The 27,799-nt window shown below is 27.3% G+C and overlaps 2 protein-coding genes across 2 annotated transcripts; both read right to left on the bottom strand.

The window, feature by feature from the left end:
* Positions 1–4,211: 4,211 nt before the first annotated feature.
* Positions 4,212–6,717, bottom strand: LOC145842690 (uncharacterized). The gene is made up of 6 exons (XM_082950167.1): positions 6,600–6,717; positions 6,444–6,543; positions 5,721–5,840; positions 5,334–5,430; positions 4,882–5,025; positions 4,212–4,416 (listed from the first exon to the last, which is right to left on the bottom strand). The coding sequence occupies exons 1-6, from the start codon at positions 6,682–6,684 to the stop codon at positions 4,345–4,347; spliced, it is 618 nt and encodes a 205-aa protein (XP_082806293.1). The 5' UTR covers positions 6,685–6,717; the 3' UTR covers positions 4,212–4,344.
* An 11,928-nt stretch (positions 6,718–18,645) lies between these two features.
* LOC145842366 (zinc metalloproteinase nas-15-like) lies at positions 18,646–26,743 on the bottom strand. Its single transcript, XM_082949794.1, has 16 exons — positions 26,623–26,743; positions 26,188–26,325; positions 25,869–25,967; positions 25,289–25,504; positions 24,285–24,454; positions 22,780–22,915; positions 22,247–22,404; positions 21,664–21,730; positions 21,224–21,403; positions 20,910–21,041; positions 20,601–20,714; positions 20,240–20,428; positions 19,937–20,068; positions 19,592–19,780; positions 19,190–19,321; positions 18,646–19,017 (listed from the first exon to the last, which is right to left on the bottom strand). Exons 1-16 carry the CDS (start codon positions 26,648–26,650, stop codon positions 18,884–18,886), a joined length of 2,214 nt encoding a protein of 737 aa, XP_082805920.1. The 5' UTR covers positions 26,651–26,743; the 3' UTR covers positions 18,646–18,883.
* Positions 26,744–27,799: the final 1,056 nt, after the last annotated feature.

Below are 27,799 nucleotides of genomic sequence, written 5' to 3'. Positions count from 1 at the left end.
AGTTGCCGTTAGTTATGGAATTTTTCCAGCACATCAGAGACGATCTGGTCTTGGAAGGCGTGCAGTTCAGAAGAAATAACGACCAGGTGAAAATAAGTATGTTTGAACTTTGGCACGAAAATCCTAAAATTCTTTTTCAAAATATACTTTCAAACCGGACTTCGAAAGGTGACGGTTAAAAGAATAAAATGAGCGCATTCGAAGATTCTTAGTCTACGAAAAAGTTTCCAATTCTAAAACTAGCTGTAAATACGTCCTCACATTATAAGCTATCGCGGAAGAGGAAGCGGAAACAGAGAAGGTTCATGTACTGATAAATGGGTTGCATGAAAATGTGTAACAAACCCAGCCTGGTTAGGGTTGTTACCTTCAGGGGTGATAGCTTTGCTTCTTTTTTTAGCAATACGTTATGAGCGGTTAACTCTAAAACTATCTGAATGACTCATAACAACTTTTATTACAAATTACTAGTAGTTATTAATGCTAAAGTTAAATACCAAATTCTAACAATCTGTGATCAAGTGTTTTGTTAAACCAAAAGCAATATACAACATACAGTAACTCAACTTATAACAATTGATAACACAAACCAAAGCAAACATAAATAATCTTTAGCGCCAAATTACAAATTAGTGTTGTAAGAACTAAAATCAAAAATAACAAAGGACAACTCGTTACAAATGGACACATGCTGCTTTTGTTTTAGAGACTCCGAAATGGACAATTGTGCGACTAGAGCTAAAACTTATCCATAGAAACGAAGTTCACGAATAAGTTCCGAAGTTTAGGATTATTCATAAAGTAATGAATCGATGGTCGGAAAACAGGGGTCCCCGAGCATGTTTATCTGGCCCTTTAAACCAGAAATTGTCAAAACTTACACTTGGTAATCTTGAGTTTGAATAAAGAGTTAGGAAAAATTTTCAGGAATGAATAAGTTGGAGACTTGAAACTTACACTAGAAAATTTTGAGTTGTAAAAAAAAGGTTACGTGTGATAAAAACTACATTTGCAACCCGCGAATACTTTTGGTTTTGGAAATTTTCAAGCGATCACTAAATGCCTGCCTACCCTGTTATAAAGTATGTTTTTTTCTCACATTAATTTACGTTAAACAATAAACTTCCACCGATTTTTAAAGCAGTTAAACAGTTTACTAAAATTAAATTTCCCTAAAAGTACTTGATACAGAAATCAATACAAGTTTAAACTTACACAATGCATTTGATTCGTACCAAAATAATTCTATCTAAATAGAACAAAATTAAGAATAATTTATGTCAATTAATAAAGTATTGTACCATGACGTCACACTACAGACGTAGTAGGTGATGTGAAAGACATAATTAACGTTAAAATAGACTCTTTTACAGTAATTTTATCGATGAAAGTTTGTTTCAACTTAAGTCGTAAAAAAAAGTATATAGCTAAACTATCTTGATATTTAAAGTCTGGCGCAATATTTTTTTGAACATACTAAACGTATAAAAAGTAAACCAGGTATTTAATAGAGTTTATAACAGAAAAAAAAACATTGTAACAAAATAAATTATTGAAAGAAAAATGTATTTTTCAGGTTTTCATCTAAGTTTGATTAAAAACATCACTTAAAGTTATAAATAAAATAGTAGTTTTTTAATAATGTATTAATGTTTATATGCCTTAACTTACATAATTTCTTATGAAATTTTTAAATAACTAAAAAAATTAAAACAACTACTATTTCATCTTTTACTCAGAAGTTTTTTTAAGCTTATCATTTTACTTATTAAATATGTTATTAAAACAACTTAAACTTTATGACTAGATTTTTAAAATAAATTGCGTTAGCTCATTATCGTAGTTTTAGATCGTAGGTATATTTTCCTAGACGGTACAAAATCCATAAAAGACAAAAGTTTGAATAAAATATAGAAACTATATAATTAGTAATAAAACACGTGTTTCTTAATTTAAAACTGTGATACTCTGTACCTGTATAACGAGTTATATAACCAGCTCTTACACTATTGTTTAAGACCATTCAATACGTCTAATTCTACGTTAAAAGTTATCGAATTCAGTATAAGGATGTCAGGTAAGATACTTTTTTAGTTACATATATTCAATTGCTATAAGTATAAGTCAAACTTTATACTAAGTTTTAGTTTAAACTAAATTGTTTTACTGCTTTAAACCTAAAAATTTTGAAATAAAACTGTTATAAAACAAGTTTACTTTCAATTGTAACAGAAAAATTTTATAATTATTAGTTATTATATTTCAGATATCAGAAAATTAAACAAATCTGTGTAGGTTTATTACGAATTAATCTTTGAATAAAGCTATTTTGAAACTATTATACATTAGATAGATCGTTATTGTAAACCTCAACTAGTTTTTTTAGACTTAAAAGCAAAAAAAAATCCTGAGAGCTTTTAAATAAATTGTGAAGCTTAATCTTAAAACGAAGTTAATTCGCTAGTCTGAAAATAAACTTCAAGAATATGAAGTAAAACAGAAACTATATATATTATTAGTTCTCAAACAAAGACTTTCATCTGAACATTAAGAATGTTTCAATTTGGTCGATTTTATGAATGAAGTAATAGCAATTGGCAAAAAATTTAAAAGGAGTCCAAAAGATACAAAGGTAGTGTTACAAGACTGGGAATTTCCCTTTAATGCGAAAATTTTCCAACATATCATAGACGATCTGGTCTTGGAAATTCAGTAGAAATTAAGACCAAGTGGAAATGAGCACAACTGAATGTTGGCAAAAAACCACAACAAGGTCACCTTCTCAAAAACTAGCTGTAAATCGCCAAACTAAATCAAATCGTGCTCCTTTAAAAATTCCGATGAAGCGAAAAGCAGAGAAGGTTTGTGCGAGTGGGAAATGTACCTACATGAGCTGCATGAGAACGAACACCTGCTGCCTTGTTCACGCCTTTTTTAGAAGATCAGTGATGACAGACGCCAGTGCGAGATTTATCAAAGAATGGAGCAAAAATTAATACACAAATGCGAGATTTAACGCTTTTTAATTCACTGAAAACTTATAAACTAGTTTTCTATGAGTTCTGGACGATCAGTAAAGTGTGTAAAAGCTTTATTTGTATGAGTTGAAACGTGAAAAATTTAGAGTTTATTTTTGATTCCATATCTGCATTGTTTCAGTAGTGATTTTGCTTTTAAATGTATTTGAACAACCTAGCATTCTTTATAGTGTTAAAGAATTCCTTGTCATATGCTGCTATCGTTTTGTAGTTCCATTCATTGACATTAATTTAAGAATAAAAACTATAGAGAAGTTCTCAGTTGTTACATTTAGACTACTTATGTAAGGTTTAAACTTTGTTCTAATTAAATGACAAAGAATAAAAGTTTTTCTTAGCTAGTTAGACTCCGTATAAAAAGTTTAAAATATTTATAAATTTCACATCTTATTATTTTTAATTTTAGTATGATAAAAAAAGGTTTTAAATAAATAAAACTAAAAACGAATCGTCACAAGTACGTTTCACTATAGTATTAAATAATTAAGTACCTTAGTTACAGTGTTTTGAAAATAATTCAAGAAACTTATCAAGCTTTAATACTAGATCTTTATTTTAAATTGCATAATTGTTGCAATACCTGCGCTACGCATGGTATAAGTTCTTATAAATCAAGGTTTTTTGGAAAAAGGAGTGAACGATTATTCTATTAACTAAGTTTTATTAATAAAAAAGCAGCTTTTTAAAGAATGTATTGTTATGAAATAATGCTATTTTCAAACTATATTTATGTATTTTATGATATGTTTGTGATGAGACATCTGAATATTTTTAAATACAACATAAACAATTGTATTATTAATTATAGTTAGACATGACCACTACTGTATATGTACTTGGTATAGTCGTTTTAACTAGTGTTAATTTAACTAGTATGTCTTTTTTAAATTTTAATGAAAAATAAAAGCTATAAAAACTAGTTTGTTTTTAAAGTTTTAGTCTTAGTGTATTAAAAAGTTAAACATGGCATTAGTTTTGTTTATAAGACAATTAAATTATCGTTTATAAGAAACGTAACTTTTATGAATTTATATGATTTCTAACTTTTAAGTTATAACACTACCTTAATTTAGCAACTTTATAACTTAAAACAATAAAATTTTTGTTATCTATAAATTCATTTATACAAATGCAAACAGAGTTATAAAAACATTTATTTAATTAAAGTTTAAAAACAATAATGAAAAGGCATCAATATTAAAACATCAAATATTCTATATTAGTATTAAAAGTTTTTTTTCAATTCAAAATCAATAAAACAAAATTGTAAGTTTTTCACATTTTTATAAACATTAACTATCATTAGTTATCCGAGAATTTCGTTTAGATTTTTTTCGTCCAATAATTTCTGGATTTCTGGTTTTACGATAGCACAAATCTGTTATAAAATAAAAAAATTATAATAAGTTTGTCAAGTTGAAATGAAAATTATTTTTTGTTTTATTTCAAAGTTATTTCATTTAATAAAATTATAAAATGCATTTATATGTCTTACTAAATTCAAATAAAGATTGTTTACTTGCAAAAATAAAAATAAAAATTAAAGTTTTGCTAGTTAAATAAAACGTTTACAGTACAATGAAAAACTGTAAAGTAAATAATTACTCTTTTAAAACTTGCTTTAGGCTAGTATGAAACGCAGTAACTATAAAGTAAAACTCATTGTATCTTTTAAAATAATTAATAATTCACTTAAAACAAATATTCCTTTTCAAAACTATTCTGTGTTTTAGTTTATATAAAATCACATAGATCTATATAAAATAAAAATTTAATAGCTTAAAAGTTTTCTAAAAGTTTATAGTTTTGTAAATAATAAAATGTTTTTGTTTCAAAAACAAACTTCTGTTTGTGACAAACGGTTAGCTATTGCTTCGTAGTATTGATCGAAGAAGTTTGTGAGAAAGTTTTGTAATCCAGAATCTCCTTCTAGTTTTACACTCAAAAGATAATCTTCAATAACCACATTGCATGTAGTTACTTCAGCCTGGTTAAAACATGTTTTATATATAAAGAATAAATAGAAAGAAATGTTACTCAAATATTTTTACGTCCATGTGCTAAAAGTGTTACAAAAATGATTTTTTCAATAAACTGTAGATTAAAATAACTAAAAAGATTCATCTGAATATACTATATGTTACGTATAAGAATTTAAAAGTCAAAAAAAGTGCATAATATGATCAACCTTCGTATCATTGCTAAAAGTGTTTGATTATAACTTTTAAAGTTTTAATGTATAAAAAGCTATGTAAAAACTTAACAAGCAGTTTATGAAGAATATACTCAACTCACTCTAATCTGACCGTCAACTTTTTTCATTGTTACGTCAAAATTAGAAACTTTTAAACTGTTTATTTTGCCTACTGTTTGAGCTGAGGCTTCTTTTGAACTTAAATTTAATTGTTTTTGTTTAGTTATTATATTAAACATTTCGAACTAATTATTTAAAAGCCGAAAATGAATAACCGACTTATTTGTTTGTTTTTTTACGATCATTAAAAAGTTGTTATCTTATTTTTTGATAAAACAACTTAACTACATTGTAGTTATAAAATTAATATCATTATAAAAACAAGAACTTTCAAACTAAAAGTTGAGTTATAGTACCTTTTTTAGTAAGCATTACAACTATAATTTACGTTGTTTATCAAGTTAATACAATTATATAAAATAACAAACTTCTGTTTAGCAGTTGCATCAGCTTCAATAATTCCATTTACGCCACCTAGTTGCACTTTATAAGCTCCATTAACATTGAGCAATTTCATCGAATCAACATTGAATTTAGCAACTTTTATGCTGGTTTTAAATAATTTTTAATGTTATACGTTTGAAATTCATATATACATATATTTGGGTAAATAAAGTTGCACAAAAATAAACTTCTCTTTGAACAACTGTTCCTGCATTCAACACACATATATATATATATAAACAAAATATAATACTTACGCTATTTAAAATTAATAAATTTTATTTGAAACGTCATAATGTTTTTTTTTTGTAATTCTTTTAAAAATTTTGCTATATGCTTTATATTGTTCTGCTGAAACTTTTTAACGGTGAAACTATAGTAAAAAATATTTTATATTATAAATAAATAAATAGATATATATATATGTATATACGTATATAAATAAACATATATATCATCATAGTGCTAAAAATTATATAACTTATATTCATTTAAATCATGAATAAAGGTTCTATGCATCGAGTAGTTTCAAAGTATATTAAAAAATTAGTTCAAGTTTTACTACTATTTCAAGTTGACGCTAGTTATTAAAAATATATTTTATGTTTTTTTGAGAAACTAAGTAATTGTTTCTGTTTTATACCTTTTTAGTTGCTTTTTTTTATCTCTTAAATACATTAACACTATCAATAAAACAACAAACTAACTTTTCAAACGATAATTTATAATCTCCAACTTCTTGTTTTATATCAGTAAGCTTCATATTTTCGACAACATTTGATATTTTCTTTGCGGCATCATCAGTCACTGATTAATATAAAAGTTAGTATTTAGTAAAAAACAAAACATTTAAAAAAACTTACATAAATCGACAGAGGTTCCAATTGGTTTTGCATGGACATACAAAAAACAAGAAATGAAAACAAGAGTTTCAACTAAATACTTCATTTTGGGATGCTAGCTACTATACTTTGATTTAATACTTTAGATAAATCTACATGTTTATATACAACTTTACTTCAAAAGTAAAATTTTGTAGCTTAAGGGCTTTAAGTTTTATGCGTTTAAATTAGTATGTAATTTTGTTTTCAATTGCCAATGAGAAAACGTTTTTTACAGTCATTAGGTGGTAAAACAAGCATTTTTGAAGTTATAATACGACCTAATTTCCAGTATGGTAAAAATTTGTACATAATTTGTAATTGATAAAATTACGCCGCCTAAAGCTATTTGCCTTATACTGTTTTACAACTGAAGATATTTTAAACGATTTTTGGACAATATCTTTTGCTTAAATTTAGCTTTCGAGTTTTTCTTAATTCTTGTTTTAAATTTAGCAACCAATATAAAAAAAATGTCAAAGTTTTTAATATTAATAATGTATTTCAAAGTTTAATAAAAAAAAATTTGACATTTACCGTAAAACTAAATGATCAACAGTAATTAGTTTAAATGCTATTAGATGCAGTCTTTTTTGATAAATAAAACTTTAATTTTTTTTCTTTAAAACATGTTTAGTTCTTTAAGAGAAAGCTTTTACGACATCAACATGTTTTAAAACTAATTACGGGTAAAGTATGTGAATTTACTATCTGATTTAATTTGTTAACTTTCTGGCAAAACGTTTTAGCGCTTATTTTTATATAAAAAGCTTAAAAACTTAATGTTTCTCAATAATAGTTTTCTCAATTGTTGTTTTTACTTAACTTAAACAGATAGTAACTTTATTTTTAGCTTTTTTGCTTGCCGTGCTAATATTTCTTGTGATATTAACTCATGACCTTATCGTGATACTTTTTACATATCCATTGATATGTTTACTGTTCTAACTAATTTGAACTACAACCACTTTGTAAAGAACGTTTTACTTAAAAACAACCCTATTCTCCTAAGAATAATCAAAATAACCATCCTTTTATTTTAGTTAAACTTAAAGTTCGAAGTGTTAAAAAAAAGTGTTTTAAAAAAAGAAAGAACAAAAACTGTGAAAACATTACTTTTTAGTTGTAAAAAGATGTATAGTTTACGTAACGAAACATTGTTGTATAAACGTATAAAGTTTTTTTTTCTATACAGCTAATAAATGTAGTTTGATTAATTCATAATCTTTATTTGTTAGTAAATTGTTTTTTTTTTTTATATTAAGCTTCGTTTCTTAAACCACTAAATTCCATTCAACAATTTCTAAGTATCATACTAAAATCACTAAACGTTTTTATGTTAGCTAACTCTTGTTAGTTTTATGTATGTAAATTGCGACGTAGAAGCAATTTTTATTACAGTAGCTGCCAAATACAAATCAATTAAGGCAGAACACATATTGTTGACGCGTTAATCTATTTTGCAAATTGAAAAAGTTGGTTTTATTATAGTTCCTTTCTTTTTGGTATCAGGAAAGTTTAACACTTTGGTTTTTTGTAAAAAATAAATTAAATTTTAGCAATTTAACTTATTGAATGTTCACCGTTTAAAATCTGTTTTCGTAGTAAAATATCATTACAAAAGTTTTTAAGAAACAAAAGCAAATAGTCTTATGTTGCATCTGTTTTTTACATTCAGCTTAACGAAGAACATGTTTTTTTATCATGCAATTTCAAAAAATTTCTACTACTGTTTAAATGTTATATGCTTAGTTAACTTATTTTCCCACAAACAGTACACACTTTACGTGTTTGTTTTTTTAAATCACTTGAGTTGTAAATAATTTAATGTTGCATTTTTTCAAGTACAAGCTACTATATTTTATTTTACGTGCCAATCACAAACAAGTGTGTTTTAAACGTAATTGAAAACGACATTAAATAAGTTTAAACATATATTTACTACATCCAACAGTAAAAGTCAGTTTTCAGTTCTCTGACAGACGATGGACAGTTCTTCTCCGCAATGAGTCAGGACTATGTCTGATCCAGTCCACTTGAGGCAGCCCACAAAACCACCGCAACCAGCATCCCTCTTAACCCAAAAAGCACCGTTTTGCTCGACTGTGGCCTCCAATGGTTTTATTGCTTTACTGTAACATTAAATTATTTTTTCAAAGCATGTTGTTTTAGACTTTAACTTGCGATTGTTTCCTGGTAGTTGCAGGTAATAAAAACAAAGTTATGTTTTGGTAATTTTTTTTAGGTATTTTATAAAGTTTATATTTAAAAATATTAATAATGTAACACTAAAAAAAGTTATCTAGCGGAAGATTTCAGTTATTTATTTCTAATTTAATTCTATAAAGCATTTTGCTGTACAAAATAGTTATAAAAACTTAAAAACTTTTTCAACAAACTTACCGCACGCTTTCAACTGACAAATAATAATTATGGTCTTTTATAATAGTTTGTTCCTTTATGGTCAAATCTTTGTTAAACGCTGCCACTCCCCAGTCTTTTCCATATTTTGAACACAATTGTTCAGCCTTCCAGTAAGGCAAACCATAGTTGTAAAAATTGAAACTTAGAGTTGACATCTTCGGGCCTTTGAGTGGAATTCTAGTAACGAAATTCCATCTATAGCCTAAACAGTTGAATTAGTTAAACTTTACAATTTAAACTATTTTTTTAAAGCTTTAATAGCTCCTTAGAATTTAAAACTTTAATGTCTATACATTGTTCTATGCTAAGAATTAGTAAAATTATTTTTAAACTTTCATTTTCATACAAACCAGTATAGTTCTTAAACGTTTTCGTATCTGTGGCCAGTAAATCACCAAACAAATCTGTGCAGACTAGGTAATTAAATGAAAAAAGTTTATAATGCAAACTTGGATCATTTTTTTTATTAAGAAATTCATAGAAAAATAAAAAAACTTTTATTACTACTCACCTATGCACCAGTCCCAGCTGTAACCGTCGTAATTGCACCAGGGCCACCTAGCGGTATGATCAGTTAATGTATCGTAAAAACCCCTAGCATAGTCAATTTCCTTGTAAGCTCTGGTGCACGACCAGCGCGTCGACGGGACCATTCCGAAAAGACCCCAGTGCCATTGGCTGAAGTCGCAATGGTGTCCGCTCTCGGTTGAGACGAGCAAGTTTCGAACTTCTGTGTTGTGAGGATTGTTAGTTATTTTCATTACAAAATTGAATAACTTTTGTTGTAAACTCATTGGTTACAGAATCAGAAAGTCTAGTTTGTTTTAGTATACAAGTAAATAGTTTTTAGTAAAAATTGTACTTGTACAAGCTAAAAGTATTCAACAAAACTTCATTAAAACTACTAATATTCCTATTATATAACACTCGACAAAAAGTGTTGCAATATTTAAAAACATATGATTATTATTTCATGACTTTTGTCTTGACAAATTAACATAGCTATTAAAAATATTGACGGTTGTTTTTAATAAAAAATGATAAATAAGAGTTGTGTTTTGGTTCAACAAAATAAATGTTAGGAGTACCTCCATCAATTGTAGGTTTTTTGTCAGTTGCTGCACCACCACCGATTAAAATACCGATAAGAAGCTGAAACATTTAACTTGTTTAAAAAAGTTTTAAATACAGTTTTAAATAAATTTGAAAACAGTATTTTACGAGTTATAACTATTAGATTGTCTACCAAACTAGATAAAAGAGCCAATTTCAATCAGTTTGATTAATTATTCCATAAGAAAGTTTAAATTATAAATGCATTCAGCAAATAAATGTTGTTGATATTTTATTGTGCAACTTTAACAAATAATCTACTGGATACTTTTTGATTTATAAAAAAAAAAAAAACCTTATTTAGAATACAGACTTTTTTTTTCTGTTAAATTAGTTTAAGAAATAGAAGTTAAATTTAACTCACAAGTAATGATGTTATAAACATGTTGTATTTCTAAATAACTTGGTATTTATTTATCTGTAAATAAACAAAACAAGTTAGACTGTAGTAACTTTAAAAATTGTTTATTGTAAATGTTTTCGAAAGTTACGTTTAGTTTTGTAACAGAAGCTTTAAATGTTTTTATTGTTGTTTTTTCATATTTTTAAATTTATTTAATTAGATAAGACTTATGTCGTAAAAATTAGTAAAGTATGTTTTACAAAGCTTAACATTAACTAAAATATTTACAAATTACATATACAAATTTATAGAAAAGTTATTTTCTTGTATGTAAATAGTTTTGTTAGATTTAAAAAAAATCAAAACTTAGTGCTTATGCAGACCTTGTAAAAAAACTAAAACGTTGTAGGTATAACTGATAGTTGTTCTAATATATCTCTAAAATCAAGTTAAGGTTTCATTTCACCGTACTAAGCAATTTTTCATACATAAATCATTGATTATTGGTGTGTTAAACGAAACATAACTAAACTAAGTTTAAAATTTACAATTTATACGTTTTAAAATGTTCCAAAATACTTTTGTTTCAATCAATTATCAGAAATATAGCTAATCAAAACGACTAGGTAGTATACATTGACTATATAATGTATGTACTACTTAATTGTTTCAATACAGTTATATTTGTCTTGATATGAGTATATTTAGAACCATACTTATGAAAAACATACTTTATTCCTTATACATACAACAAACAACCAGTTAATACTTTTATTTTTCTATTAAAACAACTAACACGCTTTGTTTATATACTTTTAGTTTTATTTACTAACAAATTAAATTGTCAAAGTTTTGTTTTGAGTGTATGCACTTTAATTAATTTACATAATAAAAGTTGTTTTGTTTCCGCTTATATTTGTTTAAGCAGTTAAGTTATTAGCTTTCAATGTAATAAAAAGCTTCACTTATGATTATTACATAACATATATTTTAACTGAACTTATTTCTTAAAATTTGAAACGCTAAAAACTTTTGAAATTAAAATTAATTCTACAACTTATACTTGTAAAACTAAAAAATTCCAATTCAATCAATGTTACAAAAAATACTTATTTCAATTTTTTTTAAATTATGGATCGTTATTTAAACTGCCCTGCAACGTTGAACAAAGTATTTAGATTTTATTAATTTTTAGCTCTAATTATAAAGAGAGTCGTATTTCTGTAAAAAGTAATAATATATGGTATGAATAAAACATGTATACTTGACATAACTTTCGTAAAGTAATTAGTATAGTTCTACATTCTAGAAGAAAAAATCAGAAATAAATGTTCAGACAAACATGATGCTTATTAAAGTTTTTATCAAATATTTTCCTTTATTTGTTGCTTTTACAAGTTGTTAACTACGACAACTCACAAAAATATCAAGCTAAGTTAAAAAAGAGTGTTCGTATTTTACTACTTTGCTAACAAGTAAATATATTTCATTTAAAACGCTTGCTGCCTCACACAATATTCGATAAAAATAAAACAACATTTTTAAAATCTATCTTTTTCTAAGAATAAAGTTTAAAAAAAAACTGAAATTATTTTAAACAGTATTTTTACGTCAGTAAATTTTTCTGTAAAACTTTTAGAACAACAATTTTAGAAAAATAATTATAAAGTTTATTAATTGCAAGCGTTTCAGCTGTCCAGAAATTTTGGACGCGGTAGACCAATAGCTAAAACTCTAAACTAAAGTACAGTAACCTCTCGCACCTTTACGCACTCGTGACGTTACGCACTCTCGTTTAGTTACGCATTTTAGAATTCTTAAAAAATCAAAAATGAAATTTTAAATTTTTTTTCAATATTGCACAAATTAGGTTTATTGTATATTTTTAATTTAAAATATGTTTTTAAATGCCAATTCACTTCTCTCTATCTTTAGACTTTGTAAAATTATGTTCCTTGACTACTAATTGATAAACATTTAGTTATACCTCAGTGTATCAGAAATTTTGTTAACAAAAAGAGATTAAATTAAGATTCTGAAAAAAATATGACTTTTAAAAAATAAAAGTATAATGAAATAACGAGAGTTTAAAACACAAATAAACAATACAGCACTCTTGCCCTATATATGAATAAACATCTAAAAAAAGAAATCTAATGAAATCATAAGAAATCCTAACAAAAAGTAGCAGTGGTTTTTGTTCAAAAAAAGAAAAATCCATTACAGCAACAAATGCATATTTTTGTAAAAGGCTATAGAAACAAATTTTAATATAGACACCACATCATTTCTTAGTTGTAAACAAATGCTTAATTATAAATTGAATTTGCTAAGTAGAATAGAATATAAATGTTAAGTATCAAATAAGTTATATATAAATAAAGACAATGTCTACCTATTATAAAAGTTAGTAAAATTTTTCTATAAGTATTATTATTCTATATAGATTTAAGTTCTTTTTTTTTTTCAATATATGCATAGTTTTATCTTTTGTTTTCATATTTACATAAAGTAAACAAATTGTTAAAAGTGGGAAAGTCCCCAGTCTGCTATTGACTAGAGCGATATCAAAAACCTGCCATTATAGTAAGTATATCTGGTACCTCTCGCATCTTTACGATCTCTCGTATTTTTACGCACTTTTTCTGTGGACACAATGTGCGTAAATAAGCGAGAAGTTACTGTAACTATTGTTTATAACTACTGAACTAATCTTTAGTGTTATGTTTTATAAAAGTTTATCGTGTACTAATTATAATGTTGAAAATTTTTTAAAACTTGTATAATATTAAGCTACTATTTTAAACTTGAAGTCTTAAAGTTTTACAGAAAAATTTACAGACGTAAAAATACTGTTTAAAACAATTTCAAAGTCATTATAATTTTTCGACACAAAACAACAAGTTATTTCAGTGTTTTAAGTGAGTTCATTGAACGGAAACACAAAATACTTTGCTTTATCCTCTTTAAATTTATAATTTAGCTTATTATTTATAATTAAAACGAATTTAATTTTCATAGTTTTGCAGAGGTTATGAGATTTTTAATTTTTAGTTATTTGTTCAGTTTAATTAAAAGTATTAAAAGTTTATGTTGGCTAAACCGCTAATAATAATTAGTTTTGCAGAAATACGTTATTAATTCTAACGATGTTTCGATAAAAGTTTTTATTGAGTTGACGAGTTTTTAACAATTTTATCAACTATTATTAAGATTTTCGAATACTTGTTTGTAGTATGTTTGTACTACCAGGAAGAAATATATTTATTACCTTTTTTATATATTTGTCATCTTTAGAAATATAGTCGCAAGCCGGATTTTACCTGCAGGCCGTATGTTTTCTTTCGAACCTTATTCTTTAATAAAGTTAAACATTAGTAAACTAAGTTTATTTCTAAGATTAAACACAAATGTTACATAATTTTTTAGTCTTTTGCAGCATAACTTAAATTTATGACGAAAGCAACACAACGTTTCACAACGAATGTTTTAAAGTTTTTCGTAAAGATTAGTTTTAAAGAAGTATAACTTTTTGGTCATAAAACTGTTTTATCTAACAATAGCATGTCAAACTAAGACCATCCTTAAACTTTGAACTCCTGTATAAACATTGAATAAATATCATAAAAATTGAAAAGTTATAGGAAATTCTTCTCTTTTTATTTCTTATGGTTAAAGCAAATATAAAACATTATCTACAAAAATTTTTTTTTTAATTTTCTGTTTTACACACAACTTTTTTTAAAGGTTTTTGTTAGCAAGCCTTTAAAAATAATTACTTTTTTTTTTGGGTAAAATGCAATTTTGAAATAAAAAAGTTCTAAAGTTTTTTATTTTCTAACAACTATCTTGTTTTTTGACCACAAACTCTTTATAAACGTATGAACACAAGCTTTCAATATCCTCAGTCTACCGTGAGCTTGTGGTTTGATGATCCAAGCTGTATGTTGAAAACTTTAATTTGAAAGTTTATATGAAATTTAGCTAAATAATTTATGTTGCTCATGTTTATTAAACATGAATACTTACTTGTAATGAACTAAACTGAGTTTAGTAAAGATTAGTTGTACAAACGTATTACAAAACATACTCGAAATTAAACAAAATTTCTTAGACACTTCGACAGCCCATAGAAGTAAAAGTACAAGTGCATAACAAATTCTATTTTAAGATCTGCCTAATTTTATGTAAACAAATATAATTGTTTAAATTAAAACCTTTAAAATTAATATAAGTACATTATGTTTGCACAACGAACATTGTTTTTTATAATATTTAACTCTTGTGAATTATTTTTACTACTCTAAAAATTTTTTTGATCTTTTTATTTTGCAACAAAATATGCACATTGCACGGGTGTATCATTTTAAAGCACTTACTCAAAGTATAGTACTAATTTCAATAAAATGTAAACTCACTATGTTAGAAATAATTTAATGTTGTATATATTTTCAATACAAGCTGATATCTTTTATTTAAAGCACCAATTACAAACAAATATGTTTAAACGTGAAAGGATAAATAATATAGCGAATAAAAAGTACTTAAACAGATATTTACAGCAACCAATTATATGAATCAGTTCTGAGTTTTCTTTGACAGACTACCGACAGTTCTTCTCCGCAATGAGTCAGGACAATGTCTGATCCGGTCCACTTGAGGCAGCTAACAAAACCATAACAACCAACGTCTTTCTTGACCCAAAAAGCACCGTTTTGCTCAACTGTGGCCTCCAATGGCGCTATTGCTTTACTGTAACATTAAAATTATTTTTTTGGTTCTTGTAGGTTAGAGAAACAATATTTAGTTTTATAAGCAAAAATTTTGTAAAAATAGTGTCCTTTTGGATTAAAGTTTAGATTTTTTTTTTGTTTGTTTTCTTGTTGTAGATATATTAAGTATTAAAATAAAATACAAATATTAAAAATATCTAGAGGTAGTATTTTTAGTTATTGATTGATAATTTATTTTTGTGAGTTTTTAAACAATAAAATTTAAAACAAAATACTGTAACAAATTCTCCTTAATATCTTTAATTTATTTCTAAAACTTCAAAATCATTTAAGAAACTTACCGCACGCTTTCAACCGACAAATAATAGTTATGGTCTTTTATAATATGTTGTTTCTTTATGGTCAAATCTGTGTTAAACTCTGCCACTCCCCAGTCTTTTCCATATTTCAAACACATTTTTTCAGCCTTCCAGTAAGGCAACCCGTAGTTGTTGTAATCGAACCTAAAGTCTGAAATCTTTGGACCCTTGAGTGGAAGTCTGGTAGCGAAATACCATCTATAACCTAAATAGAGCGAGAAAGTAAAATCTTTTGTCACTAAAACTTTTTTTTTTTAAACAGGTTAAGAAATATTACTGAAATGCTGCTTTTAATTTGGTATACTTTATACTGAAAATAATTAAATTTGTTCTAGTTTTTTAAATGTATTTCTTTTTCAATACTAGTAACCTATACACCAGTCCCAATTGTGACCGTCGTAATTGCACCAAGGCCACCTGGCGACGTGATTGGTTGTCGTCGTGCCCACAAAAATAACTTGATGTTTCTTGTAAGCTCTGGTGCACGAACTGATGGTTGACGGGGTCACATCTACTTGCCAGTGGTTGAAGTCGCAATGATGTCCGCTCTCAGTTGACACACGTAAGTTTCGAACTCCTGTGTTGTTAAAAAATGGGTTATTTGTTTAAAGAACAACCATCATAATTAAATCAAATCATCAGCTGTAGTACTAAAAAGTCTAACTTGTTTTACTTAAACAAAGTACAATTTTTTAGTTACCAAACTTTACGAATACACAAACAAGATCAAAATATTGCGTACAAATAACCTAAGCGCGACTTTTTTTCTTTGATACTTGACAAAATATTTTACAATCTTTTATAACATTTTTTAATCCTTTATTAATAAACATAAGTTAAAAACGATTAAACAAAAAAACGATAAACAAGAACTGTGTGGGAACAAATATTTCAATATTAAATTTACCTCCGTCAATTATAGGTCTTCTGTCAATCGCTGCACTACAACCGAAAAAAATACCGATAAGAAGCTGAAACTTTTAAATTGTTTAAAGAATTTATAAACAATAAGGAAATCTTAATATGGTTATGTTTAGCTTAACAAAATTGTGTTGAAATTTAATTTTGCGACTTTAATAAATAAACTTCTTGATTCGCCTTGTATAGAACTAATTTAAAATAATTTGTTAGAAAAATTATTTTTTGATGGTTTTAATTAATATATAAATTTATATAAATCAAATTTAACTCACACATATAGATGTTGATAGCATTCTGTATATATAAGTAACTTAGAATTTGTGTATCTGTAAATAAAGAAAAAAAGAAAGTTTTATCTAAATAAATTTAAAAAAAATGCTAACAGTCAAGCTGTTAATACTTCTAAAATTACTTTTAGTTTTGATATCGAAGAATTTGATTACTTTTATTAAAACTATTTAAAATTTTAAGTTTATTTCATAAAAAAAGGCCTTATACCATAAAAATTACTAAATACACTATTTATTAGTTTTAAACTTGTAAATTCATACATAAATTGTTATACTGTTTCAATAAATATAATTAAACTAAAAAAACTCTAAAATTTATTATTCTTATGCAGACAATGCAAAAACAAGTAAGCACGAGTGATTATTGTTTTAACATATATCTAAAACTAATATAATTTTTCATTCAAGGTACTAAGCGATTTTTTATATAAAAATCGCTTTTAAAGAGTTTATTAAACGAAACCTAATAAAACTAAGTTTCGAAATAACGGTTCATCCGTTTTAATAACTTAACAAGTAATTCAATATTTAGTACAATGACTAAATAATGCATGTTCTACCTTCACAGTTTTATTACAGCTATATTTATTTTGATTTACCGCTAATGAACATGTTTATGAGCAGCATACTTTATTTGTTATACAATAAAAAAGAAAAATATATTTTCCTTCTTTTAGTTACACTACTAAGTTTCGTTATATTTATATGTTTTTAAGTTTGTTTACAAACAAATTAAGTTGTTAATGTTTTGTTTTGAGTCTATGCACTTTAATTAATTTACATAATAAAAGTTGTTTTGTTTCCGTTTATACTTGTTTAAGCATTAAAATTATTAGCTTATAATGTAATAAAAAGCTTTACTTATGATTATTACTTATTATTTTTAAATAGTCTTGCTTAGTTTTTTAAACGATGCTGAAAGTAAAGCTATGTCTGTGTTTTTTTAAGAAAAGCTTTCAAAATAAGATACATTTTAAGTTACTGTAACAACCGAAATCTTTTTTATAAAAGTTTTTGTATTTTAAAGTAAAAAGGTTTTGTTAAAAAGTTTTCCTTAAACTTTTAATACAATAAAATATAAAAATAATACCTGGTATTTAGCTTTTAGATCTAGCTAAAAAGACACACTTCTAACAAATTAAACTTAAAGTTGTAGAACATAAAATGTGAATCCAATCAATGTCTCAAAAGTAAGTATTTTTATAGATCTTGTGCAAGTGTTACACAAATACACTTATCTTTATTTTTATTTAAACATATACTTGTGCTTGTTTTTAACTGCTCTACAAACTGAACAAAGACGTAATTTAGTTTCGATTTTATGTTTGGCTCTAGTTTTTATGGGTGCAGAGGTTTTTTCTTTTAAATTTGAAACAGTAAATGTTGTAATATTGAAGTATTTATACTGAGTCCAGTTATATATTTTAGTAATAATTTTATTTTTCAAGAAACGTTTAAACAAACATACTCTTATTTAAAGTTAAAAAAATGTTTCAATACCATCACATGTTATATGCGACTTTAAAAACCAACTACAAAATCAAACTAAGTTTAAAAAAAGTTGTTTTTATAACACAACAACTAAGTTTATTTCATAAAAAAGGTTTGCTGCCATATACAACAAGAGAGTTTCAACGTTTTAATAAATTTTGATTTTTATCGTGCAGCTTTAAAAATATAGTTTTTCCCGAGTTTTGTTATGTTTATTAACCTCGGAATATTAAATTAAATAACTAACTAAAAATTACTCTGATAGGAAACTATAGAGTACCTTCGCAAGGTTTACAATACTTTACAGCCAAATATTTCTTTTAATTTTCATGTATGTTTATTTTATAGTTAAAAACGATAGTATTTTTATTGTTATACATATATAGAAAAGTAAAAGCGTTTTAGACAAAAGTTAGCAAAAAATTACTTAAAATCAAACAAACTTAAAAAAAAAAGATTTAAAGTTTTTAAATCAGTAGCAGTGAATATAGCAGTGAATAAATACAAAAAATTTAAAAGGAATTAATTATTTTAAAACATTAAGACCGAACAACTCAAAGAAAAGAAAAAAACACAAACATTTATCTTGTTACTAACTGCAAGCACTGCAGCTCTTGCTGCAATTTTCTCCCATGAAGTCGGCGTACAGTTGGGTGCAGTAACCGAAGTTCTTCCACTTCTCACACTGCACATCGTTCTGCTTGTTCCCGCACACACTGCTGGCATCTGTATAATTTATTAATCAGGTCTATTATTTTAAAATACTTTTGTGTATACGATTTTTAGTGCTAGCGTTTTTAATAAATAGTTTCTTTGTAAACTTCAAGAGTTTTGTATTTCAATTACTAGTTAACATTTAATAATACTTTTTATTAAATATTTTCAATTAGTTTCAAACCTTCGCTGCAAGTTCCGCACGTTTTGGCGCAATTCCGGTGCATAAAAGTGACAAACGAGTGCTGACAGTATCCCAGGCTCAGCCAGTACTGACAGTCGCTGTCCGTTTCTTGGTTGTCGCAGCTCGAATCAGCTGCAAGAGAAAATAGTTTTATTTGGAATGCGACGTGTTATATTTTGAAAATGTAAAGTTGTTTTTGTTTTTTAATTTTAGTTTTTGTAGCAAGTCTAGACCTAATATATTTTTAATAAACTGTTTAAAACGATTTTAAAAATTTTTAGCCATTTTCATAGCTTGAAATATTAATTAAATATGAACGTAAAAGTATTATAACGAGCGGAACAGTAGACATAAACAAGTTTGCATCACCTTCTTGGTGTAGTAAATTAATAAAAAACTGACCTGGAACGCAGTAGAAAACGTCGACGTCGAATCCTTTTTCGCCGCAAGTGGCGCTGGTGGCTCCGCTCGGGGAATACCCGCTTGAACACTGGAAGGTGACGGTTTCGCCCAGGTCGTAGGTGGCTTTTTCGTCGACAATCTGGCCCTTTCCCGAAATGTCCGGCAGGTCCACCGTTGCGCAGTGTTGCGCTACAAAATTTATCAGGGTAAATTAACTTTTTTTTATCAAAGTGTTGAAAATTGTTTTTTCTCTTTTGTGTAACCTTTGCAGAAACAATCTTTTTAAAGATTTAATTATGTTTTTGTTCGTTAAGCTTTGGTTCAAAAAACTATTTTAACATCAACCTGAGCCGCAAAGACCGCAGCTTTTCCTGCAATTCCGGCTCATAAACCCCTGGTAAGTTTGCGTGCAGTAGCCCCTTTTCACCCAGTTAACGCAACTGCTGTCAGGCGACAAGTTCTCACAACTGTTTTGATCTGTCACGTAATTTTTTATTATATCATCGACGATCTTTTTCACTTAAAAAAGTCATTTGATTTACAAAGTTTAAAATACATACTTTGCTAACAAAGTATTTTAATCAAAGCTTTTTTTAGAACTAAAGATACTATTGAAAGCGTACTTAGTAAAATTTTAATTTAATTTACCTTTTTCGCAGGTGAAAGTCGTGACGTCGAAACCGTTTCGCCCGCAAGTCGCTGTGGAGCTTCCGGTGGGGGAATAACCCTGTTCGCAACTCAAGTTTATCACCGCACCGACGTCGTGCTTCTCCAGGTCTCCCTCCACGATCCTCCCGTTGGTGACTCCCGGCAGCTCCGACTTCCAGCAGTACTTTTCTGAAAATTAAATTTTTGCTGTTGTTTTTTTTCTAAAATCTTAACAAAAATAACTTTTTCTAACAGTTTTCAAATCCTGACTAAAAACAAATGAGCGTTGTAAAAAGTTTCAAAACTAAAATAAATAAACGTTATAAATGTTATAAAACAATAATGAATAATGTCAACATACTGCAGTTGCAAGCTTTAGCGCAGTTGTCTTGCATGTACTTCACAAACTCCTGCTCGCAATAACCTCGGTTAACATAATCTTGACACGTTTCATCGCTTATCTTGTTGACACAACCTAAAATTTATCAAAATACTAAACTTAATTTTAGTTATAGTAAACTATGTTGCTAGTTTTGTACCTGAGCACTTGATTTTATTTCAAAAAAAAACTGTTTTTGTTTTTAGAGTTTCAGGTCGAAGCTAACTTTTAAAATACAAGTTTTTGTTTATAATAGTTTGAATTTATTAACAGTACATCTAGTAGTTTTACCTTTTACGCAAAATTCGCACGATTTCTGGCAGTTGCGCTCCATGTACCCCCTGTTCTGGTGCGTCTCTGAGCAGAAACCCAGGTCTTTGTACGTCGGACATCTCGAGTTTCCATCGGTGCAGTCGTCAGAATCTAAAGTGCAACAAAATTGAGTATGGTTAAATTAATAACTTACTTATTTCACGGCTAGAAAAAAAAAGTTCAACTTAGTTTACTTCACTAAGTTTTCGTCAAAGTTTTACAATGCGGACATGTAAATGTAAAATTAAATTTTACAAAATAAAAGTTTTCGCATAATTTTATAGTTTTACCACCTTTGACGCAAGTGAAGGTGGAAGGTACGAACTGGGTGTCGGTGCACACCGATGACGTTGATCCCTCGGCGGTGTGGTCGTAGCTGCACACCAATTGGACCACTGCCCCGTTGTTGTACGTCTCGCTGACCAATGAGAGCGAGCCCTCGCCCACGATGGTCGGTCCCCCGGTGCAGACGTCTGTCAAAAGTTTTGGGTGAAATTAAAGTTTGTGTGTGTTTTGTAATGAGGGTGTTCCTTTAAAAACATTTTAAGTTTTTAACGCTTAAAACTTAGAGTACTTTAAAAAACTAAATGGAGTACCATTAGTTCGAGGTACTATTTTTTTTATATTTGATTGTGCAGTATAGATACCTAGCAATCATAAAGAATTAACTTCATGAGTTAGCTGATGCTTAAATTCTGTATAAAAAGACTGGATAAAAAATAACAGAACTAACTTGTCTGCTTTGCGCATCCGTACAAAAGATTAATTTGTTTTTTGTCTTCTTCTGTAAATTTTTTTCCCTGTTTTTATAAAAAAACAGTTAAAATATTCAAAATTATTTACAAAGTGTTATAAGAGAAAAAACGGTATTTTAAATTAGTTTTTTTTTTCCCAAAGCTATTATATATATTAAAAAAATTAAACGGATATATAGCTTTCATAAATAAAGCTTGAATGTTTTTATATTAAAATTGTTTTAAAGCTAGTATGTTTGCAAAATAGTTTGTTTTGTTGTTTTGAATATATTCAATAAACAGTTTTCTAATAATCTAATTCTTAAAATTCTAAATTTTATTGTTACGAGTAAACTTACTTAATTAAACATTAAAAAAATTACATTTATTTGTTTTAAGTGATCTTCAAAAGTGATCACGGGTACAAAAAGGACTTAGTTAATGCAACAAATCCTTAGTTTACTTCTAAACCATTTTCACCATACTTAATTGCTACAAACAAACACTTAACAATGTACATGTAAACGTGTACAACTTTTTACAGTTTAAATATCAGTTCTGTTCTGCTCAATACAAACTAACGGCTTGTATGGGGGTGTTGGTGCCCTTGTACACGATGGTCGGCTCGTTGTTCTTGGAGAAGGCGTACGCGGTGTAGTGCATGAGCGAATCGAAGTCGTACGGGGAGCCGAACGAGTTGATCGTGCCCTGGTCGTACTTTTGAAAGTTGTTCTCCGTTCCTGTGAAAATATTAGTCATTTAAAAACTATCTTGTGGTACTATACGAATAGTTGGTTTAGAGTGCGTAATAGTTAGTTTAGTTTTTTGATAGATTATGATTGTTTGTACTTCTAAGCTTTATCAATCTTATTACTATCCTTATAAAAGTTAGGTTTATTTTTCTTACTGTTTTGAAATGCATATTAAATCGATTAATCAGACTGTTTTTCATAAAATCTAAATTTAAGTAAAATTATTATAACAATGTTCAAAAAAATCGTGTTGTGTAGTATAATTTAAGCTATACTAAACTTTCCTTTAAAACTAATTGGCACTTTTTACTGAAAACCTTCAAATACTCAGTAATAGTATAAATTTTGTAAAAAGCAACTCACCGGATATGACGTTTTCCAACAGAATCGTGACGAAATCGTCCCTGTCCGGGCGAGATTGTTCGTGAAAGAAGCCCAAGGCGTGCATAACTTCGTGGACCACGGTGGCTGTGTACTCGCACCCGTTTCCTATCGATATCTGAAACAACTAGCTTGTAGAACAAGTTTGTAAATAGTCACTTGGTAAGAAAAATGCATCAGTAAGTTGTTGTATCTTGCTATGTCAGCAGTTTAAGTGTAGTTACTTTGACTCATTAATGTATGCTTGGTAGTCATGATTTTTTTTTTATTTTACTATAAATTGTACACACTGTAATAATACTACATCAGGCCAGGGCTTAAATATATCAAAATAGTTTTTAGTTGTTAAGTACGGTCGTAATAAGATAAAATGGTTTAAATGTACCTAAATTAAGAGTTGACAAATTTTAAGATTGTCTGTTTGATTTAACTTACTTATAAGTTATAAAGCACTTAGAACACATTTAAACGACACATTTTATGTTTTATAAATTTGTTTTCAATTAGGATTATTTAATTTTTTTTTATAAATTTGATTTTTATTTTGCTATAATAATGTGTTACTATCAATAATTATGTATAATATCTCATTTAATAATGAAGTTGGTAGTTTGAAAAATTATTTTAGTTTAATTAAGCACACTTAAAAGTTTATATCATTAAATATGTTTGTAAAAAATAAAGAAAACATTTTTAGATTGCTACTTATCTTTTTAATAATCACTGAATAAAAATTATTAGCATCTGAAACATTAAAGTTTTATTTTGAAAAAACTGCCATCATAATATAAAATGCAGCTGCAAAAGACTTTTACTGATTATTTAATATTTAGTCTAGATTATTAGAAAACAATTTGTTACACGGTTTTAGTTAGGAAATAAAATGAAAACTTATGTGTTTACAAACTTTGGTTGTAAAATAAATATTTTACTTTATTGTGTTAATTAAAATTTATATTACATACAATTTTTAGTTTAATAATTACTTATAAACACTTTATTATAAGTACACAAAATAGCACTTTCTGTCTTTTTTTTACAAAGCTTACAATATTATTATAGCGTCACTTCCGGTAATTTCAAAAACGTGGAAAATAATTTATCAGACAATAGATTATAGAGCTTCAAATTTAGCTTATATCGTTGTGCAAACTCAGTTTATGAAGTAACATTTATCAATTTACTACCTTGTTTCAAGTTTCCTATTTAAAAAAGCCATTTTTTGACAAGCTAACACAAAAAACACAATTGATTTAATTACAGATTTATAAATTTAGAAACAAAAACAAACAATTCAAATTAAAAGTAAACAGCTTGAATATTTGTTCAGTTTACATTTTGCGGGGTGGAAAATTATCGAGTAAAAACCTCTTGCTTTAAAAACGTAAAACAAAATAGTTTTAAGAGAACATCACATATATTATTCTTAACGGTCGTGCGTTTACTTTAGTATAAACTAAAAAAAACTATTCAAGTAATCAATTAACTGTTTGTGAGGCTCCTCCAGTCCTGCCAATGTAAGACCAGCATCCGTCCCTGACCTCGAAATTGACGTAGGGGTCGTTCTGGTTGCTCTGGTCACGTGGTTTCAACCTGATGCAGGTTGATGCTTGGAACGCAAGCGCAGCGTTCGCGATCGCCTGCCTTCCTTGCTGGTCTGTGAGTTGAGTATTTTTTAATAGGGAATGAGTAGTTCTAGGAATTGATAGTGAACAGATTAAATGTTCACTATCAATTCCTGATTCACGACTCGATACACGAAAGGTTCCTTTGTACACCAGGTCCTTAGACCAAACTTTTTGAGCAATTTTTTTATAGTTGAATAAACAATATATATATATATATGTATATCACAGATGTTCTTGTGCTAAAACTTTATTTCAACTAACGGCGTTTCACTGCTCTCAAATAAATTTAAGAACAGATCTACGGAGTCTCAAAAAGCTCTAAGAATAGGCTTTTTGAGACTCCGTAGATCTGTTCTTAAATTTATTTGAGAGCAGTGAAACGCCGTTAGTTGAAATAAAGTTTTAGCACAAGAACATCTGTGATATACATTCCGATAAGCTTAGCTTATCAGGATCTCCAGGATTTAACGCCTTATAACGTTACATCTTATATATATATGTATATATATATATATATAAATAGCTGTTAATACTCTTTTTTGTATATAAATGAAGTTTATAAACTAGTTATAAAAAGTTAAAAACTCCCGAGACTTTTGTTAGTTGAGTTTTTTGTTAGTAATTGTATGAGTTTTTAGTGAATAAAATTGGTTATAATAGCCCTTAAATTTAAACTACGATTTTACTGTGTTTAAATGCAGTTTTCAAGCTACATGTTAGTTCCTTGGCATTAAAATGATAGTTTACAGTTTACGCTGTAGTCAGTTATTTCATTGAATAATAAAACAGTTAGACACAAAACACACTCTACACAGTTTACTTACAATTAAAACACACAGTTATGCAACCAAACAAAAACTCACTCATCTCGCTGACTATCTGGTAGGGGACGACGTAGTTTCCCCCGTCCCTCGTCACGTCCCACTTCCTCGTACCCCTCGCCGCCCCCCTCTTCACCACACTGTGCTGATCCTGCTGATCCTCGTACACTCCCGAGTAGCTGAAGTTCTTCCCGAGGATGTCCTTCATCACCTCCTCCTGCTCCTCGGTGAACTTGATGTCTCCTTCGTACAAGTCCGCTGCAAAATATTTGTTCAGAGAAAAACTTGGTTTTCATAGGAACGGAGAGGGTTTTGAAACTTATTTTGAAGTTTTACCTCAAAGAAAGAGAGTAATTTTCAAAAATTATCATTAAGTTGTCCGAAATCTAACTGAATATTTTTGTCAAAGCACAAATTTCAATACAAAATTAGTTGGTTTTAGTAAAAGTAAAATATTACAAATTCTTTTAAGGTAGAAATTTGCATCGCAAAAACTAAATAATAACGATTTTTTTAGATGAAATACAAAGGTTGTGTACTTTGACTTTGTTTTGAACTTTAATTATTTTAAGTTTTTCAAGCGCATTTAGTTAAATCAAAAGCTTAAAAACAAAACATGAACCTTTGTGATGTGTACACAAATTTACATTGACAAAATCAGGAGCTTCTGTTTCGTTATGAGCATTTAAGAAATTACATCTGTCTACAGTGGTCTTCGTTTCTGAAACAAATATTTATACTTTAGTTTATGGTTTATGTAAAATTCCAAAAAAAAAAAACAAATAAAGTTTTTACTTTAGTTAATGATCATTAACGTAAACAACAAATTATAATTTCTATAGCATGAAAATACGCAACAAATGATAAATTAATACTTAAAACAATTATACAGTCAACCAAGTTTTAACCATTTTATAGCATAAAGATAAACAGATTACTACTTGTTTCATTAATGCACGAAGCCAAGAGCGTCTCGTTACCAACATGCTGTTCACAGTTTTTAGGTACTTTTACATCGTCTTTTGCATTCAAAGTTACTAATTCTTTTGCGATTGCAAGGTGAAACAAAACCAAAACCACTGTTAAAAAGATAAAACAATTGTAGATAGAAAGTATAAGCTTTAAGAAAAACTTACATCCTTTTAGATTTAAAAACTATGTTTTCTAAAAATTTGATGAAAAAATCCTATAGTACTTATAATAGTTTTTATAATACTATATAAAAAAGTATTTATAATAGTTTTTCAGTAACTTCAAACAAAAGTTTTAACGAAACTTTAAAATCAAACAGTATAAATAATAATTAATTATCTTTGATTATGAACTATTACTTATAATATTATTAATAACAGTATAAAAGTAAATTAAAAACTAACAATTAATAAAGTAAAGTTTTTTCATCATTATTTACTGTTACAAACAAACTTTCAACTGCCAATTAAACGTATAAGCGAGTTTTGTGATTTGATTTACTTAGTAGTACGACTTTCAGCCATTACGTTTTGTCTATGATTCATCGGTCTGTTTCTAATTGGTTTAAATCGTGTTGCTCTAATCAGAATGCTAATAATTTTCTCATAATGTTTAATTGTTTTATATTACATTTTCAACAAAAAGCTATGTGCGTATTTTAATGTGCGTTGTACTTGAATCTGACGATTATAAGTGTGACGATTCTTGTGACTTAAAATATCTACTTTTATTAATCATTATTTTAAGTTTAAATTTTTTTGTTTAACAAACACCTACTTTATTTCTCATTTATAGTATAAAAATAACCTTTATATTTCCTAAAATTATTTATCGAAATGCGTTTATATTTAAAAATAAAAATGTTTTTGACAACTTTAAACACTTGTCTTAATTTTATTCCACTAAACTATGATACTGAAGAATCAATGCTTTAAATAAATACTCAAACGTTTAAAAAATATAGTTAAGGATTTTCGATATAAACTAAAGTTGAATAAGAAACTTTTAATTTTATAGTGTTAAACTTTCAAGATACCTTTCCATTAGCACTATAACATATTTTAGCTCAAATGGATACATTTAGTTCAAAACACTGATCTGAATTTAAGTAAACTTAATTTGTGACTGAAAATGTTGAAAGTTAACAATATTATATTTTTTTATCTTACAAACTTTTTAATCTACCTGTATTGTATATTTAATATAAGCTTTAAGTGTAATATCCTTTTATAAATAGTTTACGTTTTGTTGTACATTCATAAAAAAAAACTTATATGTACGATTTTTATACCATAAAAGAAAAATAAACAAACTTAAACAAACTTAAAACTTTTCCCACATATTAAATTAAAGTAATTCTTTTTTATTTTAATAATTTTTATACTTTTTTGTATGCTTAAAATTATATTAGCTTAGTTAACCAGCCTACATTATTAATGATTAAAACTAAGCAACTAAATACAACAGAATTTTTTTTTCATTTGATGTGTTTTAATGTTTCAATAAAAAAAAAAGATTAGTCTTTATATTCTAGTTAAAGTCCATTCAAGCTTATGGAAATTGTTTTGAGAATACCAAGTT

Source organism: Thalia democratica, chromosome 8 (assembly GCF_965202585.1).
Source record: "Thalia democratica chromosome 8, ktThaDemo2.hap1.1, whole genome shotgun sequence".
Taxonomy (NCBI): domain Eukaryota; kingdom Metazoa; phylum Chordata; class Thaliacea; order Salpida; family Salpidae; genus Thalia; species Thalia democratica.
Note: the sequence above shows the minus strand (reverse complement) of the source record. Positions and strands in the feature narration are given on the sequence as shown.